At 45.2% G+C, this 15,996-nt stretch overlaps 3 protein-coding genes across 8 annotated transcripts in view; all 3 read right to left on the bottom strand.

Annotated features, from left to right (window-relative positions):
* The window catches only part of LOC139221065 (NLR family CARD domain-containing protein 3-like), a 191,847-nt gene extending 191,157 nt beyond the window's left edge, over positions 1-690 (bottom strand). For all 6 annotated transcript variants that reach the window (XM_070852974.1, XM_070852971.1, XM_070852973.1 and 3 more), the window contains exons 1-2: positions 572-690; positions 209-383 (exon numbers count right to left, since the gene is read on the bottom strand). In XM_070852974.1, the coding sequence (XP_070709075.1) occupies positions 209-339 (131 nt within the window). In that variant the 5' untranslated portion in view covers positions 340-383; positions 572-690. The remainder of the gene's footprint in view (positions 1-208; positions 384-571) is intronic.
* A 1,429-nt stretch (positions 691-2,119) lies between these two features.
* ssr1 (signal sequence receptor, alpha) lies at positions 2,120-10,000 on the bottom strand. The gene is made up of 9 exons (XM_070852993.1): positions 9,854-10,000; positions 8,288-8,421; positions 7,826-7,922; positions 7,627-7,730; positions 7,113-7,271; positions 6,829-6,905; positions 6,662-6,740; positions 5,761-5,854; positions 2,120-3,922 (listed from the first exon to the last, which is right to left on the bottom strand). The coding sequence occupies exons 1-9, from the start codon at positions 9,921-9,923 to the stop codon at positions 3,855-3,857; spliced, it is 882 nt and encodes a 293-aa protein (XP_070709094.1). The 5' UTR covers positions 9,924-10,000; the 3' UTR covers positions 2,120-3,854.
* Positions 10,001-13,039: 3,039 nt separating this feature from the next.
* Positions 13,040-15,996, bottom strand: part of nebl (nebulette) — an 84,935-nt gene continuing 81,978 nt past the window's right edge. Inside the window, exons 6-7 of the mRNA XM_070852994.1 lie at positions 14,581-14,708; positions 13,040-13,305 (exon numbers count right to left, since the gene is read on the bottom strand). Coding sequence (XP_070709095.1) covers positions 13,129-13,305; positions 14,581-14,708 — 305 coding nt within the window. The 3' untranslated portion in view covers positions 13,040-13,128. The remainder of the gene's footprint in view (positions 13,306-14,580; positions 14,709-15,996) is intronic.

Genomic DNA, 15,996 nt, shown 5'->3' with positions numbered 1-15,996 from the left:
AGCACACAAGCATTTGCCTTGTTTTCAGTCCGTTTATCATCATATGTATTAGTCCATCACTAGATCTATATGATACAGACTCTAACGTAGACTCAGTGAGGTCAGAGGAGATGGGATGATAAACCTTTCTTTGATCCTGAAGCCCACTGATGGAAAATGACCAAACATGAGCAGCAAATACTGGATGAGTGTGTAGCAGCTCTCTTACTTTGTGTCTGAGGGTCCAGGTTCATTACTGAAGTATGGAGGGAAATCTTTGGACCGGTCACTCTTCAGAGACAGACAGCTGGACACTGCAGACTCTGCTCTGTCCTCCTCTTCCTCCACACACACACTCATCTTCAGGACAGGAGTCAGTCTGAGAGGTAAAGCAGGAACACTGACTGTGAGAACAGGAAAGAAACAAGCTTGTTCAAGAGCCACACCGAGACTGAGAGAGCAGGAAGTAGCTCTAATCTCTCTCTCTCACACACACACACACACACACACACACAGTTTACAGTGTAATAAAAGCAGCCAGAGCTCCACCTGCTCTCTGTTCATCTGTTCAATAACACAAAATAACACTCACCCTGCCTCAGCCTTCACTTCTCCTCCTTCTGCTCCGTCGGCTCAAAATGGAGTCTGAACTAACTGAACACTTTCACTTTCAGGGTTCCTCCCCCTTCTCTACTTACAAGAAGTCAGGTGACTTCATGTCTGTGTGTGTGTGTGTGTGTGTGTGTGTGTGTGTGTGTTGTTTTGTCTTGAATCAGTCTGAACTGAATGAGTGTGTGTTATTGCTGCCAGGTAGACGTGGTGTTGTGTTGAAGTTTTAAATGAGTGCCTGCAGGATCTGACAGGATGTCCACAGTACATGTTTATGGTTCAGTGAACGAGTGCAACAGCAAACATTTTGGAGATATTTTCAAACAAGAAGTCAGGTGACTTTATGTCTGTGTGTTTTTAAGGGAGAAATGTACATGTTACAGCAGCAACAGGGGCAAGACAGGCAGTAATAGAAACAAAGAAATAAGGAAAACAGTAGAAAATAAAGATAAGTAAATAAATATAACATATAGACACAGTGACACACAATATTCAAGTTCAATATACAGTTTGTCATGTAAACTGAAGTTTATTAACATTTTCCAAACTATTGTTTTCAACTTCTAGTTTTTTTTGTTTTTTTTTCAAATAATCTAACAAAGCTTCACTCTCCAGAACACAGCCAGTGTTTGCTGAAAGAGGAAAACACTGGACACAAGATATCAGCAACCTGCAGCATGCAGCCCTTCAGAAACTCTCCTTCGCTGGAGGGTTTCACTCTCTCACGTCACACTGACTTCCACACTGGCAGCGCCTGCTGAGACGGGAGTGCTCTCCTCTCCCCGCTGCTTCTCAAGGTGACCTCCAGGTTTGGTCCAGTGATGCAGCTTGAGCTTATATTCCTTAATTTCTATTTTTCTTCACTGTACATCGATAGTCAAGTTTCACCAGAGTCAAATTCACTGTTTACTTGTTCAAACTTGGCCAATAACGTTGATTCTGATTCTAAAACTGTGACTTTTTCCATATCAGACTATCTTATAAACAACTGCAATGTCCAGCCGCGTGGACGGGAGCGCCAGCCGTGAGGACGGGAGCGCCAGCCGTGTGGACGGGTGCGCCAGCCGTGTGGATGGGTACGCCAGCCGTGTGGATGGGTACGCCAGCCGTGTGGACGGGTGCGCCACCCGTGTGGATGGGAGTGCCAGCCGTGTGGACAGGTGCGCCAGCCGTGTGGACAGGGGCTCCAGCCGTGTGGACAGGGGCTCCAGCCGTGTGGACAGGGGCTCCAGCCGTGAGGACAGGTGCGCCAGCCGTGAGGACAGGTGCGCCAGCCGTGTGGACAGGGGCTCCAGCCGTGAGGACAGGTGCGCCAGCCGTGAGGACAGGGGCTCCAGCCGTGTGGACAGGGGCTCCAGCCGTGTGGACAGGTGTGCCAGCCTTGAGGACAGGAGCGCCACCTTCGCCCTTTGACTTTTCTACGTTATTGCAGAATGATTTATTATTTAAATTCGATATGAGTAGTGCACAATGGTTTGAGCATCATTAAGCAGTTTGAGACCAATAGAACAAAAAAACAAAACTCCAGAACTACAGCAAATCATCAAAGTTTTATTTCCTGCACATTTAAAAGCAAATAAAAAGTATCAGCCTCGTCTAAACATGAGCTCAGGTCTCTGGACTCCGCTGCCTGTTAATGTTTGGACAAACGTGTTTCCTCGTCCAACATGCAGCAACAGTTCGGTCCAAACCCACAGAACCACAAAGTGACTCCACTCTGCCGTGAGTCAGTGTCGCCCCCTAGTGGTGAAATAAAAAAAAACACAGTGCACAAACCCCTGTTAAAGCCCACATCTGTCACTCAAATAAATTAGCTCAGTAATTTTGCTCTCATCATCATCATCATCATCATCCATCAGGCAGTATTTACACCAGTGCTTCAGCCAGTTCAATATGTTCACAATCCAAAGAAAGAAAAACAAAAAAACTACTTCCTTATTTGGAAACAAATGTTTTTCTGCAAACAAGCTGCGTGAGGAGAGAAGCCGGACGTAAACTCATTTACAAACAGTAGAAAACAGACGTGAATCGAGGGTTTGGAGATTGGCGGCTTCTCGCTGCTCTGAAACCAAAAGCGTCGGGTTTGTTCGCGATAACCGAGCCTGTAAACGGACAATCGACGGATCAAAACCTTCATCAGCACGGACTCAGGTCTCGCTCTACTCTCCTCTCCTCACTTATCATGTGATCAGGACGCCTGCAGGTGTCGACCTGCTACTGTGATCTCCACCACTAATTATTTTCATCATCAATTAACCTGCAAATAGTTTTGATCATTTAGAAAAAGGAGGAATCCCCACAGCTTCAAACAGCCTGAGCCGTCCGTCCAACGGTCCAAAACCACAAGAGCTTCAACTGAACAATCTTCAGCGACGGAGAACAACCAGCAAAACGTCACAGCCGGTGGATCTTAAACACGGCCGACTAAAATGATAAGACCCCAAATGTGACGTTCAGATGCAAAAACAAGCAAAACAAAAAGGTCAGCGTGTGCCCCTGAAGGCAGCACCAGCTCACTCTACACACACTCTACAAATCCAAAAGGTGGAGACAGAATCTACAAACTGGAAACTAAACTGGAAACCGCTGCATTAGTTACCGTCACGGCGGCTCCAGAGCAGAAGCTGCAACTGAGGACCGACAACACGATCCGGTTCCTCTTCAGACCGCTTATGTTGTCTGAACAACTGTCCAACAGCCAAAACATTCGGTTTACCACCAGAGCAGATGAATTAGAGCAGGAAACCTGGACGTCAGAGGATTTATTGACGAGTCGACTATAAAAAAAATTTAAAAAAAGTGTTGCTGGTTAATTTTGTGAACTGATTACTGCACTAGTTGTTACACCAGAGTGTGTGTGTGTGTGTGTGTGTGTGGGGGGGGGGTAATAAACAACAACACAATCAAACTGTCTCACAATGATCAGCAGTTATCTTACTGAGGCTTTAACAAACAAACAAACACAATGGAAAAGAAAACCGACAGCCTTTGTAGAAAAATGTCCTTTTTAAACCCAACATGCCCGTTAGAGGACGATCCTTTCTCCCTGTGTGTGTGTGTGTGTGTGTGTGTGTGTGTGTGTTTGTGTTCAACAGTTTTTAAGCTGAAAGTAGAGAGCCAGCCATCGCTGTGCTTGGCACTGGTTAAAGTTCCTCAGTAGAGAAGGCAGAGTGCGCTCACAGCTCCTCCTCCTCTCTTCCTCCTCCTCTTCTTCTTCTTCCGTTGACAGGTGGGTAAAGTTCGGTCGCCGTGGTGTCAGGCGCCCGTCACTCGTCTGAGCCGGCCGAGCGCTTCTGGCTCCTTTTGCGAGGAGATCTTCTGGGAGAAGCTTTGTCTGGAGAAGGAGCAGAAGGAGCACATGTGAGTGAAGTGAACAAGGAGTCCGGTCCCACTGAGGAGCTCCTTCTTCCAGAGACCTTTTTAGCACAAAGCCACCACTGAGGATTTTGCCTCTTTAGCCATTTTGAGACCTCAGTCGTCCAAGTTAGAGAAATCAAGTGGATTCTTCTCTTTCACAGCTGCTGTGTTACTATTCCTCCACTGCAGCTCAGCAAAGAAACACAAACAGTGTCTTTATCCTCCAGAAAGCACAAACAAGGCCATCTTTAGGATGTAAAAACACAAAAACTAGACTATTTCTGTTCATAAATAACACCAAACACTGATATATTGGATTTTTAACACTCCCAAATATCAGAAATGGCCTCAAAAGTCAAGTCCTGGCCAGGCTGTCATATTTAATAAAATGTGAGGGAGTGAAACAGCTGAGCTCCAGAGAAGAGACGAGCTAGCATGTTAGCGGTTAGCTCACCAGAGCAAAGACAACAGACACTGTGGGAGGAAAATCAGGCTGAAGAAGCAAAATCACTCGTGTGGCTTCAAAGCAGATGTTCCAACTGCTTTAAAACATTTTAGGTGGAGATGCTCCGATTGCTTTTCCTCAAAAGGGAGCAGCTTTCAGGTCTCCACACCCACAGCAATGATCCATCTCAGCCCAAACTTCATGTAATAACTTCAGTGGGATTCAGAGATGCTGCTCATGTTTCAGTGTAGGAACATTTCACACTCATTCGTCTGAGAATAAACAGGAAACATCAGCAGTGTGTTCAGGTTTTGGTCCACACACACACACACACACACACACACACACAGAGGACGTGAAGCAGGCCTCACCTCTGCGACTCTGCACTGAAGATGCAGGAAAACATGACAGCGAGGAAGGCGGAGAGAGAAAGAGAGAAGAGTGAGTGATCCCCGTGCTCAGTGGAGGTTAAAGGTCAAACAGAAAACAGGTGAAGCAGCAGACAAACACACCAGCTGCTTCTCAGAGGAAGGAAACAGCAGCGCGCCGGGCGAAAGCTCCAGTTTTTAGCTTTAGATCAGGGTTCATGTGCGACCAGTCATTTATTTATCTGTTCTTTTATTAGTTTGTTCAGGAAGATGATGGTTTGGGTTGAAATAATAAGTACAAACAGAAAATACAGGAACATTAAAAACACAAAATGTGCTCTTTCCAACATGCAAAGTGCAAATAGCTGCTTTTGTTTTTAATGTTTAAATGGACTTTATAAGAAACCGAGGAAAGAAGGAAACTAAGACACTGAATAAAGAATAAATTCATGACGACGAGGAGCCTTAGGGTCCTTTAATTTATGAGACAAGACTTCCTGGTTTTGTTAACTGTATCCTCAGCTGCATGTCCTTTATGACAGATGATATGATGATGCTCATCTTGTTTGTGTGTTTGCTGCTAGTTAGGACCATGTGCTGCACTAACGAGGCTCCATTTCACACCTAATACTTATTTCCTCCCTGAAACATGTTTTAACGGCACAGAAACACGTCAAATGTCTCAACGCATCACTTCGACATTAAACACTGTTGAGTCAGTCAGTCTGAAGTTAGTCGAGAGTTCCTGATCTGAGTCAGTCAACAGAGATAAAATTATCTGAGCAGATATTCAGTTCCATACTTGACATTTCAGATTCTTGCTAATAAAGAGAAGAACAGCAGTGACGGAAAAGGTGCTGTAATATTCAGCCAAGATTTAAAAAGGACACTTTGGGTATTTTTGACATCACTGGACATTTTTAAAGTCTCCGAGCGTTGATTTGAACGGTGAAGTGAAGAAAACGCAGCACGGAGGTGTGACGGCGGCGCGCTCATACGTACTGATCTGGTTGAGTGTCTCCTGAGGGATCCAGCTCAGGTCGACGTCGTTGTGGCTCGAGGTTCCCATCTCCACCTTCGGAGCTGGACGCCTCCTCTACACACACACACACACACACACACACACACACACACACACAGAGACAGAGTGTGAGAGCAGCTAAGTCAACCCAGTGTTGCCGCTGCACCGACACGATGCTTTCACGGTACTCAGGAAATCTCGCCGTTTCATCGTATTCGCTGTGTACGTGACTGTGTGACAGTTGGCTGGATCTGAAAGTGTTTTTGCCGAGTTAAATTATAAACATGACAAACTAAAACATGTTATATAACGTTTGTTATCTTATATAGAAGCACTACAGCACGATGCATTAACTACTTTATATCTATATACACACACACTAACATCACATGTGGGCTTTTAGAATAATGCCTCAATGATTATTAACTATTGGACTTACTTTGCATAACAAGGCACTTCTTTAACACCAGACTGACTGATGTTACTACACACAGTGTTCCTTCTCTTCCTGTAACCCTCCCATTAGTTAATCAGCCTTCTCCACCATCTTTGTTGTAGCTTCTGTCTCCTCTCACCGTCTGAGAGGAGACAGAAGCTTAACAGACGCCTGATATTTGTTTTTTCTCCATCGAGCGACTTTGTTGGACGACCGCGGCAGAACAGATTTTCTTACAGCTTAGTTAGTTAATTTTTAGGGCTTTAACTAGTCGGCGTTTTAGTTAGAGGTGCATCAATGATGAAACTGATCAGTCTATAAAATAGATCTAGATAAAAGTGCACAACGGTTTCCCACAGTTTAGATAGATTTAGGTTTAGATGTCAAAAAGAAGGAGACTGAATGGGTGTTAAACTGGCTCACTGTTCTGAACAGATTCAACACACCTTCCTGGACTCCAGCAGCTGGTGAAGACCTACGATGACCAGCAGCCCCAGGCCCGACAGGAAGACGTACATGAAGATCCTGGGAGGAGGAGGAGGAGGAGGAGTCAAAGAAGGGACGGAGGAAGAAAAAACAGTCTAGCACACAAATAAATGAGCAGAACACTTACGTCTCTCCATCTAGTCCGTCCTCCCGCTCGGTGATGGTGACCGTCTGGTTGAACACGGCGTCCTGGAAAACGTTTCCCTACAGACAGCAAAGAGAAGGAGGAGGAGGAAACAAAGGAGAGGAAGTTCAGAGACAGAGAGCAGAAAGAGCAGACAGCAAAGGTCAGAGGTGAGACGCCAGAAGAGAAGTGCTGAAAGTGATGATAACACTAGAAAAACGAAGGTCCGGTTCATCTCCCTCCTGTAATCCCAGATGAACCTCGCCCTCCTTATCGCTCGTCCTTACACTGGTGTCCTTGTAGTTGAGATTGATGACGAGCCCGAACGGCCGCCCTCCCATCGGCTCTGCGGGGATGAAGGAGTACTCGAAGGTGGCCTGTCTGAGGGAAGGAACCACGATGCCGAGCTGGAGAGCCGTGAAGTTCTGGATGTAGAACTGATAATCCTGACGGGGACACACAGAACAGACGGTTAGCTGTAGCGCTCGGCCCTGAGAAGGGAAAGAGTCCCAGCACTGTGAGTTAAGGTGGCTTTTCTCCACAAACATGAGCTGTGATTGTAATAACATGGAGGACAGTTGCACTCTGAGGGCTGTCACCGTTACTGAGGCTCCTGTTGGCAGCTCTCACATACGTGTTTCATGATTCACGTCCACCTGACGTCCTGCTGCAACGCTAACCCACTGTAGCCGAGCGTCAGCGCACACGTCAAGCAGAAGAACCCTTTAATATCGCTGTTGAGGCTGTTGGCTAGCCGGTAGCGTCATTGCGGCAGCCCTGGCACCGCGTGTGCTTCTGTACCTGTGGGTAACGGAACGAGGCGTCCAGAGACTCCACGATGAAGTTCTCAGATCCCTTGTTGGTGAAGCCGAGCAGGAACTTGACGATGTTGTTGGCAGGGAAGTCTGGAGAGAAACAAGAACATGGATCATCACAGCACACGTCTAAAATAGAGTTTGCTCTTTATCCAGGTGTGAACTGCCCCCGAGGGCAGATTTACCTTCTCCTTTGACGAACAGGATGGTGGTGTCAGCGTTGGGGGAAGCTTTCACCTCTCCAACCAACGCTTCTTCCTCTTCGTCCTCTTTTTCTTCTGTCTAGACACAAACACGCACACATACAAGATCAATTCAGTCATCTTAGGGACATACATGTCCATCAGGTATGTCCTTACTGCCCCACACTCTTTAACGGCACTCAGTAACGTAAATCTACTTCAAATACAATAGGGGGAATGAGCAAATAACCTGCGCTGAGCCACAAGCTTCAGGCTCAGGAGAAGCAAAAGCGTCGGCACGTGTGAACGAGGGGTAACGACTGCTTTAATAATCGACTGATCTGTTTATAGAATATCGGCATTAGCCCTCTTTTAAAGCTCTTCAACAGTCAGTCAGTCTAATCAATAACGGGGGAGAGTCACAGCACAGTGCTGCATTGATTATTTACTGATTTAATCACTGACCAGTTCTGCATTTTCGTCATCTTCCACTTCCGCCTCGTCGTCCTCGTCCTCTGCCGTCACATCGTCCACAACATCTTCATCCACAGTCTCAGCCTCCTCATCCTCAGTCAGATCCTGGGCACTCACCTCCGGCCCTGTGGGGGGGAAACGAGGAACATCATCAAAAACGTGCTGCTGGGAGTTTTAACCTTTGGGGAGATTTGATCGAAGCGTTCGCTCGCAGAAAGAAAGAAACAGATCGTGACTGCAGCCTCTCAGACCCCTTATGAGGAAGGAGGAGGAAGAAGAGCACAGATGTTTGTTGATCTTGGACTTTAGGTTTCGTGGGTGGAGAGCTGCAAATTCTATGAAATGATGAGAGTTTCTGCCCTCAAATCCAGCCATACTTTCAGGTGCCACTTTATCAGGGACATCCAGCTAAAACCTGTCTGCTTTCATCAACGATGGAAGGCATTCGTTATCTTATCCATTTATATTGATGAAGGCAGGCTAAATATTAGGAGCATCTCTTGGTAAAAAGCAACATTCAACAGCAGCAAATCTACCAGCTCCAGACTGACCACATATCTGGTTCAATGGCTCTGAACGTCATAAAGGTGGTGGTGGACTGTTTTTAGCTCAGGGTACCTAATAAACCAGAAACTGCCCACTACTGTTGTTACATCAATTAAATCACAGAAGCCTTGTGCACAGTTTTATCCATATTTTGCCCCCCCCCCCCCCCCCCCCCCCAAAACAAACTCATGCATGTTTGGAGAATGCTTGTTCAGACATTTGCAGCAATGCCATCCAACTCCTCTGGCTGCTACTTTAAACCTGCTGATAAATCTAAACCTTTTAATAAGAGAGCCCAAGATTACTCAGAGCAGCCTCAGGGCACCATCACAGTCAACGTTACAGCTCATCAGATCACTGGTTTATCAACAACTGCAGACCTACAACCAACATTTACACATAGTAGTGAACAGGTTTAATTCAAGTTAAAATGCCTGGCTGTTGAAATTAATTGACTCTCTTTAAGTTAGTGACCATTTAAACTATCAGCCAGTTAGCTGTTAGCTCTGTTAGCCTAACGTGGTGCATTAAAGATCCAATTTAATGCACGTTTTAGGGGCTAAGTATGGATTACTGGGGATACTGTATGTAGTTACTTGAGAGCTTACACTTCATTGGACAGGAGTTTAGCTTTTCCATGTGTCCAGGAAGCTGCAGAGTGACAGTTAGCATGTTAGCATAGCCACCTAGCTTCCCGGCTAACAGTAAGGACACGTCAGTCTAAGCAGGCGGATAAACTGAGCGCATGCAGCAGACTGTGGATCAAATGTTGACCATCTAACATTCAGATAAAGACACGCTGCAGGATAAAGCTTCAGGAAAAGCCCGAAAAGGTGAAGGGGGATCTATTTTTTCACTCTCAGCTAGCACATGTCAAGAGGAGCACGGCCTTCCCCTTTTCTCACAGCAGCTACGTCAGTTAGCCGAGCTAGCTAACACTTAGCATGTTTAAAGCTTGCCAGCTAATTAAACGTCGAGTTCTTTGATCCCGCAGCCGCATCACAGACGCACCTTTGATCAGCAGGGTCGCCGGGAAGGCCAACAGGACGAGCAGCAGCAGTTTGGGTAGAAATTTCATCATTTCGGAGCCGAAATCAGTGCGTTCTCATTCAGTGTCGGTCAGACAGACGAGCCGTACCGCTTCCGTTACAACTACTCCGGCGCATGCGCAAATGATATCGCACAGTAGGTGTTATGGTAAATTCAGTCTCCCTTAAAATAGTGGTGTCGTCCCAGTTTAAGCATCACCAGCGGGTTAAATTAGAGTAAAACTACCTGTCATGGAGATAACTAGCTGGGTTTTATCATTTGGTTGAGATTAAATATTCTAAACTGGCGGGGCTGAAGTTTGGTTCAGGTTAAATTAAGAGGAAACACGAAACGTTAGGGGAACATATTTTGACATAACACCGGAAATGTAGCCCGGACAGAAGAAGCAAAAAAAAAAAAAAAAATTATATTTAACGACTGCTGCTCAAATGAAATCTTACCCATAATATATAATTTAAGTGTCTCCTTTTACTCTACAACGGATCAATTATAGTATTATGTGATAAAGGCGCACTTCCTGCACGAAATTTCAAAATAAAGGACTTCAATCAATTAATGTCAAAATCTTATTGGTGCAGCAACACAAATATCAGTTATTATAGTATGTTTCTAAACATATAAAAGTCTGAACCACACCTACTGGGCAGCCACATATGCGAATCATTATTTAGATTCATTGATTTATTGGTACTTTATTGGTACTAATGTTAATTTGTAATTTAATATGTAATCTATATGTGAGAGTCTAAATAAGAACCACCACACTTCTGTTGACAAATTATTTGTTTTTATTTCTACACCATGAAACACACTGCAATTATTATATGGCAAAAAAAAAAACAACAACAAAAAAGTAACTTAGATTGAATGATGTATAATTTCAAATAATATGTGAATGAATGTATGATAATGTGATGACAAACAGGCTAAACCAAAACTTTACAATGGTGACAACAGAAGCAAAACATTCCTCAATGCAAGAACTTAAAAAGATTTATAAGAAGACACAAAGTGCCTCTTTTCAAATCAACACAGTTAACGTATGAATATTCAGTAAATTATATTCTATTGCATTTAGTATTTATGAAATCAAACATACAAAATACAAGATGCTTGCCAGCTACAATAACAACTCATGGCTGAGTGAAGTTTTTATTCAATACATGACCGGGATGCAATCCACACAGCAAGACAATAAACCCCAGAAACACGACTTACCGGACACAAACAGGTAAAAGAGTAAAATATATCTTTCCAAAACATAGACAGGAGCCCGTGTATCAAAATAGTCTGCAACAAACAGAAATGTCAAAGCCTGACGTACGCACACAGTCTCAACTGTCACTGTGTGTGGAGGTTAAATGATCAGGACAGCACACGACGTGAAAACTTGTATTTATAGTTAAAAATAATAAAAGAAATCAGCTGATGGGAGAAACAGAAAGACACAGTGTGTTAGTAAAGTATCTTCCCACATCTGTCCGTCTTTCTGTGGATTCTATCAGAGTCAGAAACTAAACTACACTCACCTGAACATGAATTAAAACCCAGGATAAATAAACGAATACAACTCGACAGATCTATTAATTTGTTCCTGTCGACTTCTTGAGCTTCTCCACTCCTCCCTCCCTCCCTCCCTCCCTCCGTCCTCCCTCATCTCTTGAAGACAGAGATCAGACCTAAGCGTCTTTCCTTCCTGTGCTCTTCTACACTGACCCACCATCTTTTATTTAAAGTCTGCCGTTATTCCAGATTTGTCTTATTGTGAAAAAAAAAACTCTTTATTATGCCAGAAGAAGATTTAGTAAGCTCCAATATGCATTTGTCAAACGCAGTCTGCCAAAAACACCAGTGTATCCCACTACATCTGGTTCCTTTTGTGGGATCCAGCATCCTTTTTCGGCTGCTCTGACCCACAATCCTTTGAGCCGCTTTCAGGCCACCTTCGTCCGTCCCTTAGTACCGACTTCCTGACTTCCTGTCTGCGGCCTGCTGGTTCCCACTGAGCGCTTCAACCTTTAAAAACTCCTCACAAATACATACATTTCATTTCTAAGCTTCTTCCTTCCATGGGATTTTTTTCACAGTCAGAAAAGTCACCGCGCTCCGTCTTTTAACTTCCCGGCCCAATTGTTTTTTAAGCTTTATTACTAATCTTATTCATTTTCTGCTTTTAACTGCTGAAAACATCCGAGTATAATTTGCTGCAAGTCGTTAAAAATGATTACAGGTGTTTCTAATCCCTCACACCTTCTTCCTTCATGCATCCTTCCTACCTTCTTCCCTCCTCTACTTGTAAAATTTGACCTAACTCATCGACAGCATGCTGGATTTACACCTTTGCCTCTCGTCTCTCTCTCTTTCTCTTATCTCCATCCTCAGATATCCCATCAGTCCGTGATGCTCTGTGTATTCCAGCAGTTCTGATGTGCTTGTTTTTCCCCTCAGACTGCTTCTACTTCAGTTTGTGATTGCCTACATTTCCCAAAATGCCTTTCAACAACACCCAGAGGAGAGGCCGGAGTCTATTTTTGATCAAAAACGGGCAAATGTGCAGAAATATATAGAAAAACTAAATGCACGTCTGTGTGTGTGTCTGTAGCCGCCTCTCTTACCACACCCTGACCTGTTGCTGCATTGCATTCTGGTCCGTTTCCTGCACTCTTGCATGCTCACGAGTCTCCTGGTTACAATCGCAGTTGTGCTTTACACATGTAAACCTCATGTCCTGGTTTTGAGAAACCTGCATGTGCTGCCTGGAGTAGAAACCAGGATATTTCAGCGTAAACACCTGATCCAGGTTTCTGTTGGCACAGGACTCGTGTGAGGAATCAAGCTTGAACTGCACAAAGATGATCAGAAACCTGGATCCTGTTGAATCCTGTATACAGGGGGACAGATAACCAGGGTTCTCATGATCTATGTAAAGTTTACATCCCCAATAAGGTCAAAACTGGGCTACTGATGTGCACGTAAACACACCCACTGTTTTATTATCTGTGTATGTTTGTCGCATGCTGGTTTTCTGCCTTCAAAACCGACTAGAACAGCTGAAAACATCTGCACGTGACATCAATTTGTCTGTAATGGAATAGAAATAGAGCCAGCAAGAACATGAGCGATCCCTGGAATACAGAGGACATCACCGACTGCTGGTACAACAGCAGCGAGGGTGGACTTTATTCTTTACATTTTACCCCTGACCGCCGTCCGTCTCCTCTCTCGCCATCCCTCCTCTAGTTGCAGCACTCCACGTAATTTGCCGGCAGCATGCCAGACTTGCCGGTCCGCTGCACGGTGCCGTACATCCAGCCCTCGTCGATGGGCTGAGCGTTGATGATGACGTCGCCGTCCCTGAACGAGACCTCGTCGTGGTCCTGAGCCGCATAGTCGTACAGCGCCCGGTAGACACGCTGCAGACAGGGACAGTCAGAGGGTTACAACTAACCTTAATGCTGCAGCATGACATATTATTATATATTACATAATGGTACAAGTGCTTGTTTGATCCACTGACAGGCTCAGAGTGTTATTCTAAGTGTGTGACAGCATCATGGAAAGGATCCCTACAGAGAGAGACCTGGAAGATCCTTTTGGTTTAACCACAAACAGCACACACACCAGACTACATTCACTAAAACAGAGATTTTAAATTGCAGAGACCAGGAGTTGCTGCTCTACTGCAGCCATGATCAGTTAGTTTGTTTGTTTGTTTGTTGTGTGACTTTGGTGTTTTTAAGGGTTAGTTTGGATTCAACCAAATGTTTCCATAACACAGAATAACATATACAAACTAACCAATCAAGGCAGCAGTAGCAAGTTAAAATCCCTGTTTTAGTGAGTGTAGTCTGGTGTGTGTGCTGTTTGTGGTTAAACCAAAAGGATCTTCCAGGTCTCTCTCTGTAGGGATCCTTTCCATGATGCTGTCACACACTTAGAATAACACTCTGAGCCTGTCAGTGGATCAAACAAGCTCTTTTAGTGGACCTACTGTGATCAGGTGCAGCTGCTCATTTCAAACCCAAAACATGTAAAAAATAGGGCCCAAGTTATCCTTTAAGAAACAGTTTTCCCAGTTTGACCTTGGTTGGTCTGTGCAGAGGCAGGACCCCATCAAACACCTTTGGGATGAACTGGAGCCAGACCTGATCACCAGGTGGCCTCGTGTGTACGCGGTGAGTTTGTGCCAACTTTTCTGTCTGGGCCAGCGTGCAGATGTTAAACTTGGCCGACCGGCCTGCTTCCCACCGTCAGCAGATCTGGAGCCAGCGGCGCTTTGTGTTTTTCAGAATGAATCAGCAGCTCTGTTTCGTGCACACTTTTTCATTTGTCTACTCCGGCGAGTTTTAAAACACTGGCCAATCAAAATGTGAGGGAGAGCTGTGTGAACGATGCGGTGAAACAGCATTCATGTTCATGTTTAGGGCTTATGTGAGCGCTCAGTTATTATTCTAATTAGATATGTCGCAGGGTCACAGTATGATGAAATAAAAACACCTGCAAGGTCACTTGATAGACGCTAAAAATCTTCATCGTCATCGTTAATGACCAGATGACCAAGGTTGTTTAGAGTCCTGATTGACTGGCTTCAAGGCAGGAGGTGGGAGCTTTTCTTCACGGATCACCTGAATCCTAAATAACCCCTCCTAAAGTGAAACTGGTAATGAGATTTGAAAGCAGAGACGTACCATGGCGCCTGCGTGCGGCGGGGAGGTGACCGATCTGACGGAGGACATGCTGGTCTGGTGCATGTAGCCGTGATACTGCTGCTGCTGCATCTGGCCGCCCTGATGATACGCTCCCGGGAGGACTGGAGCTGGGCGCAGGAGGGGAAACACACGGAGAATAAGTCAGTTTGAAGAGTCTTTCCTGCACCTGTGAGGGGGTTTGACACCTGAGGAGCCTCGTTTGCCGTGGCCACACTGTGAACGTTATGTGATTCAGACCGTTAGCCGACACAACCTGTAAGGAGACGGTGAGTTAGTTAGTTTTACTCGTGGATTAGAGACACTTCAGATAAGCACACGTGACAGCGGATACCAGGAGTGTCGGCGCTGCTGCGGTCCCAGAGGTCGGAGGTCAGCGAGCTGACAGACTGAGCCTGGCTGTGGGTGAGAGACTGCTGGGAGAGCTGGCTGCTCAGTCTGCGGTCGGCCCGCTCTGACAGGCGGCCGCCACCAGGGGGCAGAAACAGTCCAGTCATACACAACACAGACAGAAGATAAGGAGAGAAGAAGAAAAGCCAGCGTGAGGAATCTTTATCCAATAAGAACAAACATCACTATCCACTTACAGCCTGGTGATATTCTACATTTTCTTACTGTCAACACATTACATGAAACCACAGCTGAACACCTCACAAACTTCCAGCTTCATCCTTTCAGCTGGAGAACGTCGTTTTGAGCAAACAAACTCGATTTAGACATTTAGATCAGAAAAATGTAGAATATCACCAGACAGATCAGAGCACACGGCTTTAGACAGCGTGTGAATGTGTTCATTAACTGGTGCATGAATTCTATACAGAAAAGAAGAGAAGGAAGAGTGTGTGGACAAACAGAGATCCCCGTGGACCTTCCTCTCTGCTGTAAAACAAGTGGGCTGAGATCTGTTTCATGCACACACTCTTGTTTCCCTCCAGCAGCGAGTGGCCGGCTGGGTATTTTAGCAGAAAGCAGGTAGTCAGGTGAGCTACCAGACATCCTGCGGAGGCTCTTGGACTGGACGTCGTCCTCCAGAGGGTCAAAGTCGAAGATGGAGCCGGGGTCTGTCCTCCACACCTTCAGGTCTTCAGACAGGAGGGAAAGCTCGTTTGAAAAATCAGACTGTGCTTACATGGAGAGTGATAATCCAACATGATCAGGGTAATCAGAGAGAGCTGCTTATGCAAGCATTTCCTGTTCAGAGACCAAAAGAAGACAGTAAAGTCTGTCGGCTTCACCTGAAAACACTAAGAAATGTGAGATTCAAAGACTTCCAGTTGTCCAGGAGGAGATTTTACTGTCACATAGGAGAGAGACGTCTTTTAGAGCATTAAAAACATCAATATAAACACAATAAAAACATGTAATTAGACAACAGAAGTCATTAAAAAGTCACACAAG

The sequence above is a fragment of the Pempheris klunzingeri genome, chromosome 21, assembly GCF_042242105.1.
Source record: "Pempheris klunzingeri isolate RE-2024b chromosome 21, fPemKlu1.hap1, whole genome shotgun sequence".
Classification (NCBI taxonomy): domain Eukaryota; kingdom Metazoa; phylum Chordata; class Actinopteri; order Acropomatiformes; family Pempheridae; genus Pempheris; species Pempheris klunzingeri.
This window is presented reverse-complemented; position numbering and strand designations above follow the sequence as displayed.

Bases quoted from the DNA above. Each gene is read 5' to 3' on its own strand.
- ssr1 (XM_070852993.1), bottom strand. From the start codon at position 9,923: ATGATGAAATTTCTACCCAAACTGCTGCTGCTCGTCCTGTTGGCCTTC. The intron at 5,855-6,661 runs GTGTGTTGAATC...GTGTGTGTGTAG, and splicing joins AGCTGCTGGAGTCCAGGAAG to AGGAGGCGTCCAGCTCCGAA. The intron at 3,923-5,760 runs GTACGTATGAGC...CTCCTTCTCCAG, and splicing joins GGAGACACTCAACCAGATCA to ACAAAGCTTCTCCCAGAAGA.